Below are 19,169 nucleotides of genomic sequence, written 5' to 3' on the forward strand. Positions count from 1 at the left end.
ATTAAAACCTTGATTCCTTAATTAAAGAGCACTAATATCAGAGCTGCCATAGTCAGTAGATATTTATGGAGCTGTGATATACCATTTGTGCATACTGCAATATTCAATAAATAATATGTGATGAGATTTTTGGGCCACCACTGGGTTTGAGATACGGTAGAAAAATCTCTCATAGACTTTCAATATGGTAATCAGCATGTAATTTCAGATGCAGCCATTATGGCAAAGTTTAATTTACTGTAATGAATCAAATATTTCATTTCACTCAGCTCTCCTCGTCTCACCCTAAGAGTAAGTAAAGCTCTTCTTCAGAGAAAGCTGTAGTGAAATTCACCACTCGCTTGTAATAAATTCAGTTTCCTCATTATTTAGCCTGCAGTCTGCGTCCCAGTTATGTATAGCTGTTCCTCTGATGTGCTTTTGGGGTTCACAGTGCACAGGACAGAGCAATCTGCAGCACATTAAATAATGCAGGAATCCGTGTGATGTGGGGCACAACAATTCTGCACCAGCACAGCTCCTCTCCCTCATAGTCATGTGTGCTCCCCATCCCCCTTTCCGTTGCACATCCGTGTTCTGTCTCACACACGTACAACTGTCTCGGGCTCTGATTACATGTCAGTCTTTGCCGCTGCTAGTGAGGATCACAGGTAGCATAAAAGACAAAGGTAGCTTGTGGGGCTGGAAAGTAAAGCCAATGGATAAATGCCTTAAGCCTGCCTGATTTTTAATGGCCAGCAGGGGGTGAATCCTTTGGTTACAAAAAATCAAATAAAATCAAATAAAATTGGAGTGCTTAAAAGTTTATGGGAAAGCAGCCAGCAGCTATGTTATGTTTATAAAATAAAAGCATCAATAGAGTTCAAAAAGAAGATTATCCAGGGTATTCTAATGCTTTTAAGCCAGTGAGCCTGCTGAGCTCTCAAAGTCACTTCTTGCTCTTTACATGCTGTTTTGAAACATCAAGAGGCCAACAGCTAAAACAGCTCCAGTCGAGATGTCACGATTCAGTTTCACTAACCAATCGCCAATTTTACGGTGGCTGGTTTTTTACTGCCTGTGGTCAATACTGGTACCCAGTTTTTTCTGCAAAAAAAAGAATGAAAAATATATATTTGTCACTATCTGATTTCTATATTTTTACATTATAAATAAAGATAAATAGAATACACTTTATAATTCCCTGAGGCAAAGTTATCAATCTCTCTGCTCAGTTAGATCTCAGTAATGGTTTTCAAAGAGGTGTGAAAGGAACACTAGTGATCTACAAACCACAGCAAGGAGCCATGACAATAATTTGCTATAAATTATTATTATAATAAAATCATAGTGTAGAAATTAAAAGTGTGTACTTATAAATGGGCACCATTGTGACAATAACACTACCTGTATGAGGCATGTAGTGCAACAGTGTCTTAGCAGTGTGCCTCCCAAGATGTGTCTGAGTAAAAAACTGTCACCGTGTATCTGTCAGGAAATCACTCACGTCTCGCTGGTACAAAAAAAACTATTCCTGCAGACCAGCTTAGCAAGCTAACTGTGCTTTACTAAGGGCTATTTGAGTCATTCCTCATTTTAAGTGACACTAAGGCAAAACAAGGTAAATCCATATTATGGGATAAGTGGAAAACTTCTCTCCTGTACGATTCTGTGGAACCTAAGAGACCTTTTGGTCTCTAGTACGTTTAATAAGTTTAGAAAGAAAAAAAAATGTTTAAAAGACATTTAAAATCAGAAGCCTGCAGTCAGTATCATCTTTTTCTATCAGGGATCAGCACAGCGGCTCATCTGCCTCCATCTCCAGCTCCACCTCCTGTCTTTTTGTTAGTGCCACCATCTCCAAACCATACATCATAGCAGCTCTCTTGTAAACCTTCCCTTTCGCTCTTGCTCTTGTCTTTCTGTCACAAATCACCCCTGACACTCATTTCCACCCACTCCGCCCTTCCTGCACTCCTTTCTTCACCTCTGCTGTGTACTGTTCATTGCTTTGGATGGCTGACCCCAGGTGTATCAGCTCATACACCTTCACTACCTCTAATACCTGCGACTTAACCTTTCCACCCGTCTCCCCTCATTCACACATACATATTCTCTCTTTTTCCTTCAGTCCCTGGAATCAGTATAATAAATATAAATGTAAGTAAATTACACTTTTATGTTTTGTCCATGCTTATTCATCCTCCTATTCCTTTTTTTCTAAAACGACTTTGCCCGCTGCACTCCTCTGCACACCCTCTCGAGTTCCTTATTTTTCTTTTCTCGTCTCTGATCTATGAAGCTAAGGGGATTGTTGAGGTTTTGCTCCGCACTTTTATTCAGAGATCAAGGTTGACTTTGAGACTCTGCACATGCTCAGTGTCCAATTACTGACTCAAATAAATGCAGAGGCACATGCACTTGTGAGCACACTTTCACAGTGGTTTTCAGACACCAGGCATATCACAGGAAACACTTATTCTTAATCTGTCCAAATTAGACTGTTGTTCTTTGCAAGATAAAAAAGCAAAGACATGTCATCTTTCTGTGGTAAAATGCTTTGATATGAAGAAAATAATAGTTGTGTTCCCCGAATCGGTCCTCAGTGACGCAAAACACTTGTTTTTTTCTTACTCAGCAGGGAGTATAACCCTCAGTTTCCTCACCTAAAAATGACTGTTTCTGCCCCATTGCCTGCTGATCATCTGTTAATTCTGCAGTAGGTCACATTACACACTCACAGAACAAAGTAAAGCAGAGGAAGCAGGGAAGCATGACTCATATAACAGGATAACTCTCAGGAGGTCCAGTGTTGTGTTTGATCATTAGATCCCATGAGAGGACGCGCACCAGGCTGTTTTATCTTGCTTTGTTGCAGCAGGAAGATTCATTTGGTGCATGATAGAGTTTAGATGCAACGTCACAACAAGCAGGAGAAGATATCAGTGTGAAACATACAGTACTGTAATTGAGGTAATTTGACTGAGAGTGGGCCTGAATTAATTTTGCATCTCATAGTAAGATTTTCAGTGAAGTGCTTTAAGGTAAGAATTACAGGTTTGGCTGTGAGCTGTGGGAGGTTAGGCATGTAGTTGTGATATCTGTGAAACTGCACAAACTCTATTTGTGCAGGTTTATTAACTCGTCACTTTTTTGAATAAGGGGACCCTTCATTACCATAACGGTAAAAAACAAAGAGACGAAAGCACCTAAACCACCTTTCTCAAGGTGAAAAGTGGTTTCACCCAAAATAATGGAAATGGTACCTGACTGACCTTGAAGCCTTTATGTGCACACACTCGAGCAAAGATGAATGAGTCTGCTTACAAATGACCGAGTGGATCAGCAGTGCTGTTTTTTAAATTCTAAGACTGAATTCAGCCTTGAGTAAAAAATGCAGTTATCTCATAATTTTGAATGAGGTCACTCAAAAGGGCGCAAACAAAGACGACTCCGGCAGGTAAGCTGAGCCTTTCGGCAAAATGCTTAATTCCATTATGCGAATATAGTTGGGCTACTGTGCACACACCTGATAAGAGTCCTCTGTAATGTGAATGACTGCTGCTCACCTGTCATTTAGCACAATAAGGGATAAAATAGTTAGCAACACTTGTAAAAGCACAATATCAGCTCAGCTGCTTGCTGCTCAAACCATAGCTCTCAGAACTGTATGTATGTCTCTCCTGTGCTTAAAGAAAGCCAAATTCTGCTTTCTTAACAACCTGTCATTATGTCAGCCCACAGATAATGAACACAGAGTAAGTTGATACACAAGTGACAAATATAGTGTGCGTGTTTGGGTTTCCTTACCTGGTGATGATTGATCACTGGATGCCACTAAAGTGGCGGGCGTGGGTCTTCGTCTTCTGATCTGAAAAAGGTTGAGAAATCGACAATTTAAAGTGCGACTTTAATCTTTACTGGGCTGAAAAAAACCTTGAGATCTTTGATGTTCTCACAAATTTTAAAAAATAATTAACTGGTACATAATAACTCAGGCATTTATGCTTTACGTTATCACAGCCACACCCATCAATTTTTATGCTTTTTTTTTTCTACCCATCAAAATGCTAAGCAACACTACAGCAATTTCTCATATTTTATCAACTAACCAATGAGGAAGAGTCTAGACTTGTTTGCCCGATGATCAATTCAGTATCCTTGTTCTCTGCATGATGCTGTCAGACCAGCCTGGACCTTTGTGTTTGGTAGTTAAACACTCTGAAGATGCCTGAGCTGAACAACAGCAATCCTGCAGTGCTGAGCATTGAGAGCAGCAGGGCAGCATGCCGCCTCCTACTAGCTTCTTCTACCACTGTGGACTGTGCTAGAGACCATTCTGGGACAAAATATTAAAGTACATGCATTTTGTATTTCTGTATGAAACACACTGACTTTACACTTTATTAGCTACAGCTTACTAATATTGTGTTGGACCCCTTTTGTCCTCAAAGCTGCTTTCACCTTAAAAACAATGTGCCTGAAACATTCCTCAGAGATTTTGGTCCATATCGACATGACAGCATCAAACAGTTGCTGCAGATTTGTTAGCTGCACATCCATGATGCCCATCATGTTCCACCACATCCTAAAGGTGCTCTATTGGATTGAAATCTAGTGACTGTGGAGGCACATTATCCCAATGAAGGAACCATCAGAACAAGCGGTACTAAGGGCCACTAAATGTGCAAGTAAATATCCTCTATACCAGGGGTGTGCAACTCCAGGCCTTGAGTGCTGATGTCCTTCAGGTTTTAGATATCACCCTGGGTCAGCACACCTGAATCAAATGATTAGTTTATTACCAGGCCTCCGGAGAACTTCACAACATGTTCAGGAGGTAATTTAGCCATTTGAATCAGCTGTATTGGATCAAGGACGCATCTAAAACCTCCAGCACTTGAGGCCTGGAGTTGCCTAACCCTGCTCTACTGTTACACCACTGCCTAAACAGGTGATTCAAGCCAAGCTTTCATGTTGTAAATTTGAAACTCATCAGATCAGGGAATGCTTTTCCAGTATTTTATCCTCTAGTTTTGGTGAGCAGGTGAAAAATGTAGCATGTAGGTTGTAATGAGTGGTTGTTTGAATTAGTGTTGCCTTCCTATCAGCTCATAGCAGTCTGATCATTATCCTATGGCCTCTGGCATCAACAAGGCTTTTTCCTCCCAGGGAGCTGCTGCTGTATTTTTTTTTCTGACCATATTCTGTAAACCCTAAAAATGGTTGTGCAGGAAAATCCCAACAGATCAGCAGTTTCTGAAGAACTTGCATCAGCCTGTCTGGTATCAAGAACCATGCCACATGTAAAATCACATTTCTGCCCCATTCTGATGCACGTTTTGAACTTCAGTAGGTCACCTCAACAGTGTCTACATGCCTAAAACTTAGTTGCTGACATGTTATTAGATATTTGAATTAATGAGCAGTTGCAAATGTGTACCTAACAAACTGGCTGTTGAATGCATGAACCACATCAAAAAATGTTACAAACATCAAGACCTTTGTTGGCCGATGACCATATTCAGATATGTTGTGCTTTGTAAAATGACTCAATATGTCTGACACGGAGTATAACGTTTGCGTTTCAATGGGAAAATGTTTCTTCTCAAAGATTTCTATATTTCTGAGCTCATAACACAGACCCGCTGGACTGGTGGCTTTACTCTACCCACAACCTAAACTGCATTTTTTTGCTGCTGATGGATCGTTTTAGACCCAACATGACAGCAAAGACGTGCAATTGGTGAATGAAATGAGTACAGCACCTTTCATAGCTTGCTAATTTCCCTTTGGCTTCAAAATCAAATGATGACATTTCAATTATGTTTTGTTCACAAAAAGGCTGTGATATAGTAATTTAAACAGAGCAGGAATTTAAACAGACAGTCAATTATTCACAAACACAGGTGCACACAAAAGCACAGACATAGCAAACGGGGTTGCTGACTAATGCTGCATGTCATGTCTGCTTCTGTCCTCCGTGCATCTTTCCTAAATGCTGCTTGTGCACTGAAAACAGAGCAGTCGACCTCAGGCTACACAGTGTAGCATCACGTGGTATTCTTGTTACAATTAAATGGGCTAGTAACGAATGACTTCAGAAGATCCAAATTTGATCAAAAATTGAGAGTTTTAACAATATCTTAAGCTGTATCAGAGAAAAACAAATATGACAACAAATATGTCAGATGAGAATCAGTGATTAAATCAGTGGCACGGGTTTGAGTTCAAGTCTTTGGTGAGGCTGAAAAGTGCACAAAGCTGTTTTAGACTTATTTCTTCTGGATTGTTGCTCTATCTGGTCTCTGCAGACGTTATTATTGCAAAAGTAATATTTCCCCTGAGGTGACTCACATATAATAAATCAGCAATTGGAGCTGTGCACGGGTATAGACCTAAATTGATTAGCTTCACTCCGTAAAGACGGAATACAGATGTAACTACGTAACAATGGAAATAATGTGCAGTAATGAAAAATGAGCAGAGTCAGTTGTATCGCTGAGGCAAAGTCTAATTGGGTATTCAGATTTGAAGAGGCTTCATTGCCTTTGAAATCACTACCATGGAGCACAAGAAATCCCTGAATGAGAGGAGACGCCGAGTGTCTTTCTGTTAACATACAGGCAGATATTTTACTGCTTTGAACACTTCACTTTGGAGAAAATTGCTGACCTCATATCCTGAGACACATGTCAGTGAGAGCTCCCTGTGACTGCAGCCTTCTCTTTAGGCTTGTGATTTTTTTTCATCTGTCTTGTGTTGTATAAATGCTCATGGTAGTTTGCTTTCACAGTAATCGCTGTGTCAAAACACAAGCTGGCTCCTCTGCAAGTGATTGTGTGAAAATTGTGTCAATTGGATAAGATTTTAGTTGTATATAAACACTAATAAATCCAAGCAGCCAAATTGCTAATTTTGTGAGAGTCAGTTCATCCATCTGTTGTCACTGATGCTCATCCGAGCTGATATCAGGTGAAAAGCCAAGTGCAGTCTGGACAGGTCAGCAGTCCATCACATCACTAATACAGAGAGAAGAACAACCACTGATCCACACCTTTACTTTAGCTGTTCTGCACAGAACGACCTGAGCTGACAAACAGGCTCAAAACCAGAACTGTTTTGCTGTGAGTCAACAATGCTCACCACTTTCCCATTGGGCTCTCTGCCACTATGCAGTACAATACCTGTTCAGTACAAAATCACATACAAGCATATACAAAATTAACTGCCAAATAGCCAAGACCGAATGAAGCACTGAGCAGGCATCACTGCCCTCTTGTCTGACTGCAGGTTGGCGCTTTTCTTCGATTTCTGTTGAAATCTCACTGAGAAAGCAAAATGTGCACCGATGTGGCCTTACACAGAATGAATGGAAATAAAGCACTCTGGTATATCGTTGGTTTTTAAATGTGCTATATAAATAAAGTTGCATTGTATTGTATATTTCAGTACCGCCTGGTGGTTAGCTGATGAGTGCCAGCAGACTAGTCAGCATCTTCCATGCAAACTAGCGATCAAAGCAATCAAAAGGAGGTTTTGGTCACCTGGTGACCACAAGCAGCTTCCAGAAACCCCTCACCAATCGGTTGGAGAATTCACATTTGTCCTTAGTGATCAGAGGTTGCCAGGTGGTGTTGGGTGGCTGGTCTCTAACTCTGTGTGACTGAGGCCTCCCATATGGAAAAGATATATATAAATCTTATAAAGTTTGTATCTGTCTTGTTTGAAACTTGTATGAAAAGCATATAAGAGTGAAAACAGATAAAAGATCGCTTGAAAATTATATAAATGAAACTTGTATGTTTTGGATACTTCCTAAAACAACATATGAAAGTAATGAGAAAGTGGCCACTTTCATGAGTAAATCATATAAGCCTTATAAGATTCACTATATGAAGCAAGTTTTTCCTATTTCGTTGGCATATGGGCTGCTGATCCGATGTGGAAGGTTTCTTAGGAATAGCACTCAAAACTGCAGCTAATTTTGTGTAATGTCCCTTTAAATGACAATAAATTTTACATTCTCAAAGTAATTTAAGTGATTTCTCCCCCTGAAGAATACATATTATCTTAATTGATTTATCTGGTATGTTTGCAGCTTACTTAACCTCATGAGAAGCAGGGCTCAGAATCGAGAAAGCCGCAATAGAAAAACACTCTTGTGTATACTATACATCTTGCACTAATATTTAAGCCCTGTGCGTGTGTGTGTGTGTTTTGTTACCATTTCAGAAAATCCACCACGCCAGCACACATTAAAGCACAAACAGGCATGGCTGTGTAGAAGTGATTATTCCCAAAGACATTATCCTTCTTCTCACCCGGCAGCAGAGCAAACTCACTGATCCTTCACTCGCATAAATAACCCAGCTTACTGGACTGCTCACCCCCCTCAAACCGCCATGCCTGCCTTTCAGCCCACAATCCATTTAAAATGGACTTTTGCGCTCTTCACAACAACGAACAAAAACAGCCTGTGAAAGTGACGGGTGGGCAGGAAAGGCTGTGCATGCCTGGTATTTCTGATGTGTGGGGAGCGGCCAACAAAACACCTCTGACTGGTAAATGTAGGTCAGGCCACAAGGCGGTAGGGTCAAAGTCTTCTTACAACGATGCCCGCGAGTTGTTTGGATGTACAAAAATAAGATTAAAAATGACAAATTACATCCACCATTAGAATTTTTCTTTTCCTCTTGACTTCATTTTACATGAAAAACAGTGAGACTAATTTTTGTAATGCTGGAACAGCAACAGCTATCGTTCAAACAATGACTGGAAAATGTCTTTAAAAATAAATAAAACTCAGCTCTGAATGAGTACAATACTTATTTTAAGACTATGGTCCATGTTGTCCCTTTTAAATTACAGGATGAAAGTTATCGTATGTGATCAAACTAATAATGGAACAAAACACTTCTTTGGACAGTTTTACATGGAGTCTCCTCAAACAGCGAGACACTTCTGTTCTCACACTTGAACTCTAAAAGCATCTGAGACAATCTAAAACAAGATGGAGAACAAGCACTCAGTTATGAGCGCGCTAATCTTTGCTACTAACTTGAAAGCTGCAAGTTAAGGAGCCATTTTTATAGAGAGCCTGCAGGCTCCCTACTAATCCCCACTAAGTGTTGTCATGCAGGCCATGTTTCAGTACACTTTGTCAGATGCCATCACCGTCTCTCCGTTACACACATGGTGTCTCTTGGCATTGATGCCTTGACAAATCACCTGCAGCAGCATTAGACAAAGTAAGAATATCACCTCGGCTTACGACCTACCAAGTGCATGTTTCAAAGTTGAAGTGATGCTGGTTGCATAACTTGCAGGTTTGTGTATAATAATAAGTTTCAGGTGAGTGAGTGATAGAATTAACGTCCTCTAGATCTGTGTTTCTTATTTGCTGATAACGTTCATGCACTAAAAATGACCTTGTAAGGGCACTAAAAATATTACATTCGGTTACATTTAAATTTGTTTTTGGTTGAAATATCTCTGCACACCGACAAATGTTGAGCTGAGAGTGACACCCCTGTCTTAACAATGTGATAATCGGATGCAACATGGCACCTTCTGGATAGATGAATCCCCCGAAAGGCTTTTTAAAAATGTAATTTATTAACACCCAGACAGTCAGTTACCAGTACACTGGTAAGCTAGCCGACTACATGGCATTGCCAGCTTATTCAGGCCAAATTGTCAGATAGCATACAACAAATAAAGCTTAGTTTGGTTTAGAAAAGGCTAGAAACATGATTTCAGCTCCTGTGCTCTGTAAAGGAAAGTGTAAATCGGGACGTATCTGTGGCACTTTGTCTACATTGTTTAGACAAAAATACTCAAAGAAGAAGTTTAAAGATCTCAAATCAAAATTTGCACAATTTAAAAATAAATGCACATCAGTGGCAAGTATGGCATTCATCTTCATTAAATAATGACCATTGATAATCTGCTGTACTTGAAGGTTGTTCCTGGAAATCGCCTCCCTGAGGTAATAAAGGAAAGGTGTTTAATAGCTATGTTCTCAGTAAAGAACAAAGACCACCTGCATGGGGAATGCGAGGACGGACATTGTCTCAGCACTTAATTGTCCATAATAAAATTATTTCAATATGTCACAATTCATCATCTAAACAGGGAATATATTCCTTTCATTTATGAGCGAAGCTTCTTCAAGCGAGTGCTGCTCATGTAAATGAAAGATGGAGTTTAATATGAGCTCTCTGCAGGACAATGAATAAGATTTGATCCTTACACAACTGAAATAACTCTGTTAATCAGCTTATAAATACTCCAATTAATTCCTCACAAATAATAGCACTCAAGGAATATGTGAATTTTTTAGATATTTTATGTTTCCTCCTGGGGAAAGCCACAAAGTTCATCACTCAAAATTTAGCTGGAAACACTGGGCTTGCTTTTCTTAGCATAAATACTAAAACAAAGTGAGACAGATAATGTTCTTTGCTCATCCACAATCAGCAAACCTACATATCTGAAGGTAATTTCCCTCAACGGTAATCCAACAGCAGAAATCCGTCTGGTGTGACTCGATCAGTGCAGCAGGGGAAGAGGTAAAATAATGAGTTGGACTGATGATGGATCAAGGCTTTTCTGTGAGTCAGGACTGTAGCGTTGTCAGGTTTCCGGTTATTGTCATGGCTGTGTGCAGGCAGAAGGAGAGACAGGACCCAAAATGCAGGACTCGGAGGCAGACATTAACTCAAAAGACTCAGCTTTATTGCTGATAGCAACAGAACAGGAGCCTCACTAAACTGGGAGTACAAAAACCAAACTAGCTAGGCAGGCAAGCAGACAGAACACATAGTTAACATGAAAGTAGAAGATGTTAACGACACGACACTGACACAAAGACACACTGGGCTTAAATACACTGAGGGAGTCATCAAGGAATTAGAGACAGAAGAGGAACACAGCTGGAAGGAATAAGACCTAAAGCTGGAACACTGACATCAGACAGGAACAAGAACCTTCAAAGTAAAACAGGAAACAAAACACACTTTACTAAAACACGGACTAGACAGAGAGAGACAGACTTGACACTGACCAAAACCTACTAAATAATAATCATAATCAAAACAGTATCACTGATTAATCAAATCATTAATCATAATCTAGAAAAACACCAAAACATGAGAAACAGAAAGCTAGGTCAACATGACCCAGAACCGTGACAGTTATGCCTTTAGGATAATGAGGTGTTCACAAAGTAGCCCTGTGCTCACAGCTATGACTCAAGTGTCCAGGTGCTCGTGTACAGGAGAGCTCCATAGTGGATCTGTCAGAAAACTGCCCAGTCTGAGTATGCCAATTATGTGCTCGACATAAAACTCCCGCATGACTTCCATAAAACCGCCAGGAGAGAACAGATGCTATCACCCAATTACCATATCCTGGATTCAATGTGATGAAATTAAAGCAGAAACAATTTTCTACATCTGTCAGCGATAACTGTTGAACTACTACTATAAACAGCCAATCAGCTATGAGTATTATTGTTACAATAAATAATAGAATATGTACAATCTATATAAATCCATCCATCTATATAAATGATATGTTAAATAATATAAAAACATTGAAAGAACACTAAAAGCAACTAACTACAATATGCAGATTATTTTCTCCTTTTGGTACGCCTGCACTGCACGACTGAGACGACATTATGAGGTCTGTTTCTACACTTGGCTCAGGGCAGGTACACTCCACAAAATAAGGAAACTGTGAGTTACTGCTTACATGCAAACGCACAAAAATCATTTTAACATTAGCTGTGTTAGCTAATATTAGAAGAAAGTAAAATGCTACTTTGATTTACTGCAAGAAAATCAAAGTACTACCTTCATTCACACTCACTGAAGCAACATAGAGAGAAAATTAAAAAGCAGAATGCCACAAAAGTATTAGATCACACAAAGCTGTACTGATTCAGCTCTGCTGCTCCTTCGGGGCCACAGATTTAGCTAGCGGATAGCGCTGCACATTAAATTCAAACCCCTGTCCTCTCCCCTCAGGCAGGTCGCAGCTGCCGTGCTTAACAACTTTTTATGGTGGAAACCTTGCAACACACAAAAAACACCAATCTCAAATCCCAGCCCCCTCCATCTTCTTGTTGTGGTTGTAGTTGCTGCTGTGCAAGCCCCCAGCTGCCTATTATGTCACAGAAGCATTAGGTGTGTAAATGTCAGGGGAGTGGGATAGTTACCCTTCCCGAGTCCAACGGCTTTTGTTCATGTGACACCATCTGGTCTTGGCCTCTGTCAGGTCCAGTGTCAGATGTACGGCTATAATATGAGATGATTGTGCTGAATTATGGATAAGAGGAGTGAGCGAGCGTTTGGGTTTTTTGTGTGTGTGTTTTGGTGATTAAGGGTCAGAGAGGTTCCTCTGTCTGGTGCACAGTTCTCCACGGAGGCTGATTCACCATGCTGGGAGGTGTCAGGTTGCTGGGATTACTGAACCGTGGGTGAAACCTCCTGGTGTGACATTCGTACGAGCTCGTGCAAACACAACACACATTTTCTTTCTTTTTTTTATTATATCTGGAGGTTCCCTTTGTTTATTTTCTTTCTCTTTATATCTGACTGTCTGATTTGTTCGTCTGTCTCATATACACCCACACAAAGACAAACACATAAATAAATATATACACTGTATAAAACCACACACTTGGGAGCCAGCTTGCCACACAGGCTGAAGAGGCCACTTGCAGAGGTCTTAGAATAAATTGAAAATGTAAAGTCCCAGTGGCAATCAGGCACGCTTTTGGTCATGCTTATTGAGGCTGTGAGCTAAGGACTCTCTTGAGTCTTTGCAGAAACAGTAAAGCAAGTTTTACCCATATAAACCTAGAAGGAGATCTATCTGCTCGTGAAAGAAAGCAGGTAAACACACGGCTGCGAGCCGTTTAAGTCTTAAATTGAACGGCCGCAGCCTGGAATCAGACGTGTAACTGAATAAATACAGACAACACCAACTCCCCCAACACTCAGACACAAACAAGACAGACACATGAAATTACGTCTGCATCCTACAGATACCCTTGCAAAGCCGGATGTTGAGAAAAAGAACATGCACTGCAGAAATTTTGAGAGCGTGAAGCGTGACCAGATCCCAACAGACTCAGTTTGAGACAAAGATTGTTTGTTTGTTTGTTTACTAATGAAATGTATTCACATATGTTATAAAACTCTGTAATCTCCAATTATCTCTATATTTTATATAGATTACAAGAACCCTGACACTTGAAGTCCTGTTGCAACCCTAATCTGTTTTTTAAGACTCAGTCACTGTTAAATGATTGCAAACTTCTTCTGTATTGTTAATCATTTATGCCATGACAGCGCAGCACAAAGAGTGATCTGTGTGAATACAAATACCAGTGTAATACCTGTCATGTAATATGTAATTTCCATAGCAGTGCAACCCAACATGTTTTCACCTTACCTGTGAAAGGTGGCCATTTTTTATTACATTTAAAATCAATAAAAACAATTCCAGCACCTGTGATGCCTCGTGTTCTTTATTACAACAATATAATGGACCCCCTCTTGAACTTTTACTCATGCTGTCTGAAGGTATTTCCATTTTATGGTTCTGAATGATTATATTCCACCGCATTATACTGCTGAAGTCAGTTACTAAGAACATTTCACATATTGTGAAGGTGCTACATGATTTAGCAAAATAACTGTTTGAAACTACACTCAACAAAAATATAAACGCAACACCTTTGTTACTGTTCCCATTCCCCATTGGATGGACGTAGAGACCTAAAATTCATTCCAGATACACAATATAACCATCCCTCCCAAACAGTGGTCACAAATCAGTCCAAATGTGTGGTAGTGGGCACATCTGCTATATTGAGATAATCCATCCCACCTCACAGGTGTGCCACATCAGGATGCTGATCTGACATCATGAGTAGTGCACAGGTGTACCTCAGACTGCCCACAACAAAAGGCCACCCTGGAATGTGCAGTTTTTTGCGCTATTGGGGGTCTGGGGACCCAGAACCGGTCAGTATCTGGTGTGACCACCATTTGCCTCATGCAGTGCAACACATCGTCGCATGGAGTCTATCAGATTGTCAATTGTGGCCTGTGGAATGTTGGTCCACTCCACTTCAATGGCTGTGCGAGGTTGTTGGATATTCGTGGGAACTGGTACACGCTGTCGTATACGCCGGTCAAGCACATCCCGAACATGCTCAATGGGTGACATGTCCGGTGAGTATGCTGGCCATGCAAGAACTGGGACATTCTCAGCTGCCATCTGCCCTGAACAATGTGAACCATGATTCATCCGTGAAGCGCACACCTCTCCAACGTGCCAGACGCCATCGAATGTGAGCATTTGCCCACACAAGTCTGTTACGGCGACGAGCTGGAGTCAGGTCAAGACCCCGATGAGGACGACGGGCATGCAGTTGAGCGTCCCTGAGACGGTTTCTGACAGTTTGTGCAGAAATTGTTTGGTTGTGCAAACCAATTGTTCCAGCAGCTGTCTGGGTGGCTGGTCTCAGACGATCTTGGAGGTGAACCTGCTGGATGTGGAGGTCCTGGGCTGGTGTGGTTACACGAGGTCTGCGGTTGTGAGGCCGGTTGGATGTGCTGCCATATTCTCTGAAACGCCTGTGGAGACGGCTTATGGTTGAGAAATGAACATTCAATGCACGGGCGACAGATCTGGTTGACATTCCTGCTGTCAGCATGCCAATTGCACGCTCCCTCATTGCTTGTGGCATCTGTGGCATTTTGCTGTGAGACAAAACTGCACATTCCAGGGTGGCCTTTTGTTGTGGGCAGTCTGAGGTACACCTGTGCACTACTCATGATGTCAGATCAGCATCCTGATGTGGCACACCTGTGAGGTGGGATGGATTATCTCAATATGGCAGATGTGCCCACTACCACACATTTGGACTGATTTGTGACCACTGTTTGGGAGGGATATTATATTGTGTATCTGGAATGAATTTTAGGTCTCTACGTCCATCCCATGGGGAATGGGAGCAGTAACAAAGGTGTTGCGTTTATATTTTTGTAGAGTGTATTTGGCAGTGTTTCTTATTTGTAAATCCGTCGTCCAGCCTGGGTGAGTGAAAGACTAATCAAGCTACCATTTAGTAACTGGCTCCCTCCCAAGTTTCCCTCAGGATAACTGGTGCTCACGTCTCATGGTTTTATCAGGAAAATGAATCATGAAAAGTCTTCAGGCTGAAATGATCGCAATCTTTTCTCAAATTTTAAAGGGTAAGAGCCCGGCTCGCTGGCTGGGAGCGAACGCAGAACTGGTACTATGAGATGAGCCAAGTGTTTATTAAGAATTACAGAGGACTTCGTATTGATTTATGAGTAGCTGGTGCAACCCAAACTATGATTTAAACTGGAGTAAAATAGCATAACAATACATCCCCATTATGTGTGCATTTAGTGGAGGAATGAACAATGTTTATCCAAAAGATATTCCCTGAATTTATGTTCTGATGATAGCGGTGTTAAAGACATTGAACATTAACCTCCTGAACAAAAAGTACCACTGACTTTTTATCAAGACATCATGGGTGGTGCTAACTTTTGGTTAGCCAAAAAGTCAGGTTTGTCCTGCTTGACCCTGGTTTATCCAGGTTATTCCAGGTATCCTGTAATTTGTCACCTGCCTGTTGTATAGTGTTATTCTTAAACATAAGAACAAGAACATGAGGATATGTGGACAGCACTGCCCAGTATATCCAAAATCTCCCACAGGTAATAAGCTATAGCTTTAGATTTAGCACATGTTTAATATGTATACATATGAAATCATTCAGCCACTACTGGTGCCCTTTAAATTGGGTATTTTCATCACAGAAGAGACCAACTCTGACAAGGATAATACAGTTTATTAGAGAGAACAGTTGTTAAAGCCCCAAATTAAAGCAGTTGTTTGGTGAGTAAAGTCCCAGAAAAAAAAACTCTCTAACTAATAAAAGCTTGATATAGCTTTACCTTGTTCAACTTTACCCACTGACAGTACATAAGTAAAAACACCACTTCTAAATTTGTGACCTTTTACGTGTTGTTAAGGAGGCGTTTACTCCAAAAGCTCAACATCAAGTCATCAAACACTTTGTAGAAGTGACACTGAGATCATGTGACCAGTGTAGCTTGATCTTTTATTTATGATGGTTTCAATTGCATGTCAAAGATCATAACAGTGGCTTTAATAAGTAAAGATTACCTTCCTGAACAAAAATGGCAATTTTTCTGCAATCATCCAGCAACAATTGATTTTGTTATCGAGGGATCCTGGGAGGAGCTAGGATCTTTTGGGTTTGCCTACATCATCACTGCAGGGGCTGTGGCTCCAGGTCTATCCTGTAATTTGCCTTTATGTCAGAGAGTGCTCTTATTCTTAAACATTGCATTTAATTAGTTCTCCTTTATATAAGAAGCACAAATTGTTTTCATGCAGAAGTAGACACCAAACCAGACTGGAAACGGCTCCAGATTTTGTGCCAACTGTCTTATTTTGCTGTATACGACTCCGTGTGTCTATGTCAAACTGATGTTACGCTGACTGAAATGCATGTACACACCAGCAGATGCAGCCATCTCATATTTAGTTTCTCATATCTGAGGCTTGTAGTCATACATTCTCCACCTGCTACAGTAGCTCTATGTCTTAACTCTCAAACTGAAATCTCTACACAAGAGCAAACTCTCCCTCTCTCTCTCACACTCACTCACTCACACACACACACACACACACACACACACACACACACACACACACACACACACACACCCATAACATCTACCTTCCCTTTGGGTTTCATAGTATCAGCGAGGGAAAAACAGCGAGTGAGACAGAGTGTAGCCAGACTCCTAAATCCTTGCCAGCTTTACTTGAGCTTCATTCATTACGACCTGTCCTGTTCATGTTATATTTATAAAAATGAGAAAATGGGACACCTCTTTTCACTATATTCCCAACAGAAGGATGGATTGCACTCACTAAGCTCCTTCAGACACTAACAGGAGTTCTCTTTTTTTTATGTCATAAAGTGGTGTTTGCCACAAATCAAGTTGAGTTGTGCAGTTAAATTACCTTAGAAGAAAAAGTCCATTAATGATGAATGAGTAAAATTCATTCACCCTGTCAGCATTTCATTGCTGTAGGATACAAGCAGTCAGTCACTAATGAAAAAAACAAAACACTGACCTCCTAGAGACATCAATATACTGCGGCACCCCCCCTTAACCACCGCTGAGATACTATGCATCTCGGTAAAGCCGCTCACTGTGAGTGCAGATGGAAAAATCAGTTATGAATTCATCATCTTCACATTAGAGCTGTAGTCAAAACATACGTCAGGCTAATTAGATGCACAGAAGAAAATGTGGTCTACTTAAAGCAGCAGTTACTCATCAGTGTAAACTACAGCATTTGGGATGTAGCGTGCTCAGCTGCTCAGCTCTGACTACACCTGCTTGCTTTGACAGCTAGATTACATATGCTTTAAATATGTGTTCAGAGATTTTGCAAATCGTTCCAAGTATAAAGCAATTTTTTCTTGCATCTTCACTAGTCATCTTGATTGTTTTTTAAAAAAAGTGGGAGTAGTACTCTAATCGTGTCTCACTGATGCAAAGAGGAATCCCTTAAAAGTCCCATATTACCCACACCTGCTCCTTCCACCTTTCTTCCTGCCTCCTTTCCCTCCACCTTACCTGTTCAGCTGCCTCTGGGTCCAAGTGGGTGTCCAGTAGAGGGACGGTGAACTGTATCTTCCTAGGGCTTCCAGTTTCCATGGTGGCACTGTCTGTCAGAGAGGCAAACGGGAGGAAGAAGGGGATGATCGAGAAAGGAGAATCCGTACGAAACAAGGAGGATAAAGAGCTGAAAAATAAGTGAGCTCCAGCTTATTAAAAAAGAATCAGATTGTTTGAGTTTCTGTCTGACTCTTTTCTGTTCTTTACTTTTGCCTTTAAACACACTTTCCCCTAATTGCCTTGTTGTTTTGTGCCACCCGGTCTCTAATGATTTTCCCTATCTTCAACACCTGCTAGTGTCTCTATTCTATCTTCCCTCTCTGTCTCTCCAGGCTCTCAATGCTCAAGCAAGGGCATTCTCCGCAAGGAACACCTCTCCTTCACTCTCATTCGCTTTCACGTCAAGTCCCACCCTCTTTTCACGTTTCTTTCCGTCTTTATTGGCTGTCTGAGCTCAGGGCTGCTCTGCAGCAGCCCCTGCACAGACGAGAGAGCGAGGATGACAAAGGCATGCTCTCTCAAAGGGTAGAAATGGGTAGGATTTATCCAGCCTCTTCTTCAAGAGTATTTTAAAAATCACTTGCCTACACATGCTTAAAAACAGCCTACGCTGTATTTTAGATACGAGTGGTCTCATTCAGAATGAGGTCAAGCTGACATCTACACATATACAAATTTGTTTGTTGGTTTATTTAACACATGCACAGTGTTCATTACTGAACAGCTCTGTGCATAGTCCCTACACAGATGGTACAGTTACCTGGGAATCATGCAGCGTAATGCAATTCTGAGCCAATATTGACCATGTGAGAGAATAATCTGAGCTTATAAAAATAAAAACATACTGTTATGCACACTAAGCAGTTCTTCATTTGCCGTAATGTTTTACACAAAAAGGGTTTTCTCAGACTTCTGCAGTTTTCTGCCTTTTGTTTGATACGTCCTGATGTAGGAACAGTTTGAGGCTGTGATGTGTGTGTGTGTGTGTGTGTGTGTGTGTGTGTGTGTGTGTGTGTGTGTGTGTGTGTGTGTGTGGGTGTGTGTGTGTGTGTGTGTGTGTGTGTTCTGCTTTTGATGATTTCTTTGTTCATCACTGGCCAGGCTTGTCCTGTCTGACGCCTGGCCAGCACAAGCTTTATTGATTGTCTCTTAGCCCCAGTGTCCCCACACCACATGTCCACTGGGCCCCGATACCTGACACCAGCCAAGGAGCTTACGGTGTGTCAAATGTGCAGTGCTTTTTGGGAGTGAAATAAATATCAAGCGTGACGCCTTCGAACTCTGCTCTGTTTTAGGATAAATTTCAAGCAGGCGTGAAGAGCAAGCTAAACTTTAACTCCACACTAAATATGAAAATTATTAATATTTCTGATGTACAGTCTAGTGGAAGAAAGCACTCTCACTGTTTCA

General features: G+C 41.0%; 1 protein-coding gene across 2 annotated transcripts in view; it reads right to left on the reverse strand.

Annotated features, from left to right (window-relative positions):
* The window catches only part of LOC146632816 (protein phosphatase 1 regulatory subunit 1A-like), a 29,605-nt gene extending 11,807 nt beyond the window's left edge, over positions 1–17,798 (reverse strand). The window contains exons 1-2 of one of the 2 annotated variants that reach the window (XM_085354729.1): positions 17,718–17,798; positions 3,790–3,850 (exon numbers count right to left, since the gene is read on the reverse strand). In XM_085354729.1, coding sequence (XP_085210855.1) covers positions 3,790–3,850; positions 17,718–17,798 — 142 coding nt within the window. Of the gene's footprint in view, positions 1–3,789; positions 3,851–4,443; positions 4,567–17,717 lie in introns of those variants that run through there. The other variant, XM_085354728.1, reaches the window with a different exon arrangement.
* Positions 17,799–19,169: the final 1,371 nt, after the last annotated feature.

Source organism: Diplotaxodon limnothrissa, linkage group LG5 (assembly GCF_057381915.1).
Source record: "Diplotaxodon limnothrissa isolate DT_005_m linkage group LG5, D_limnothrissa_male_GT1.1, whole genome shotgun sequence".
In the NCBI taxonomy this organism is placed as follows: Eukaryota; Metazoa; Chordata; class Actinopteri; order Cichliformes; family Cichlidae; genus Diplotaxodon; species Diplotaxodon limnothrissa.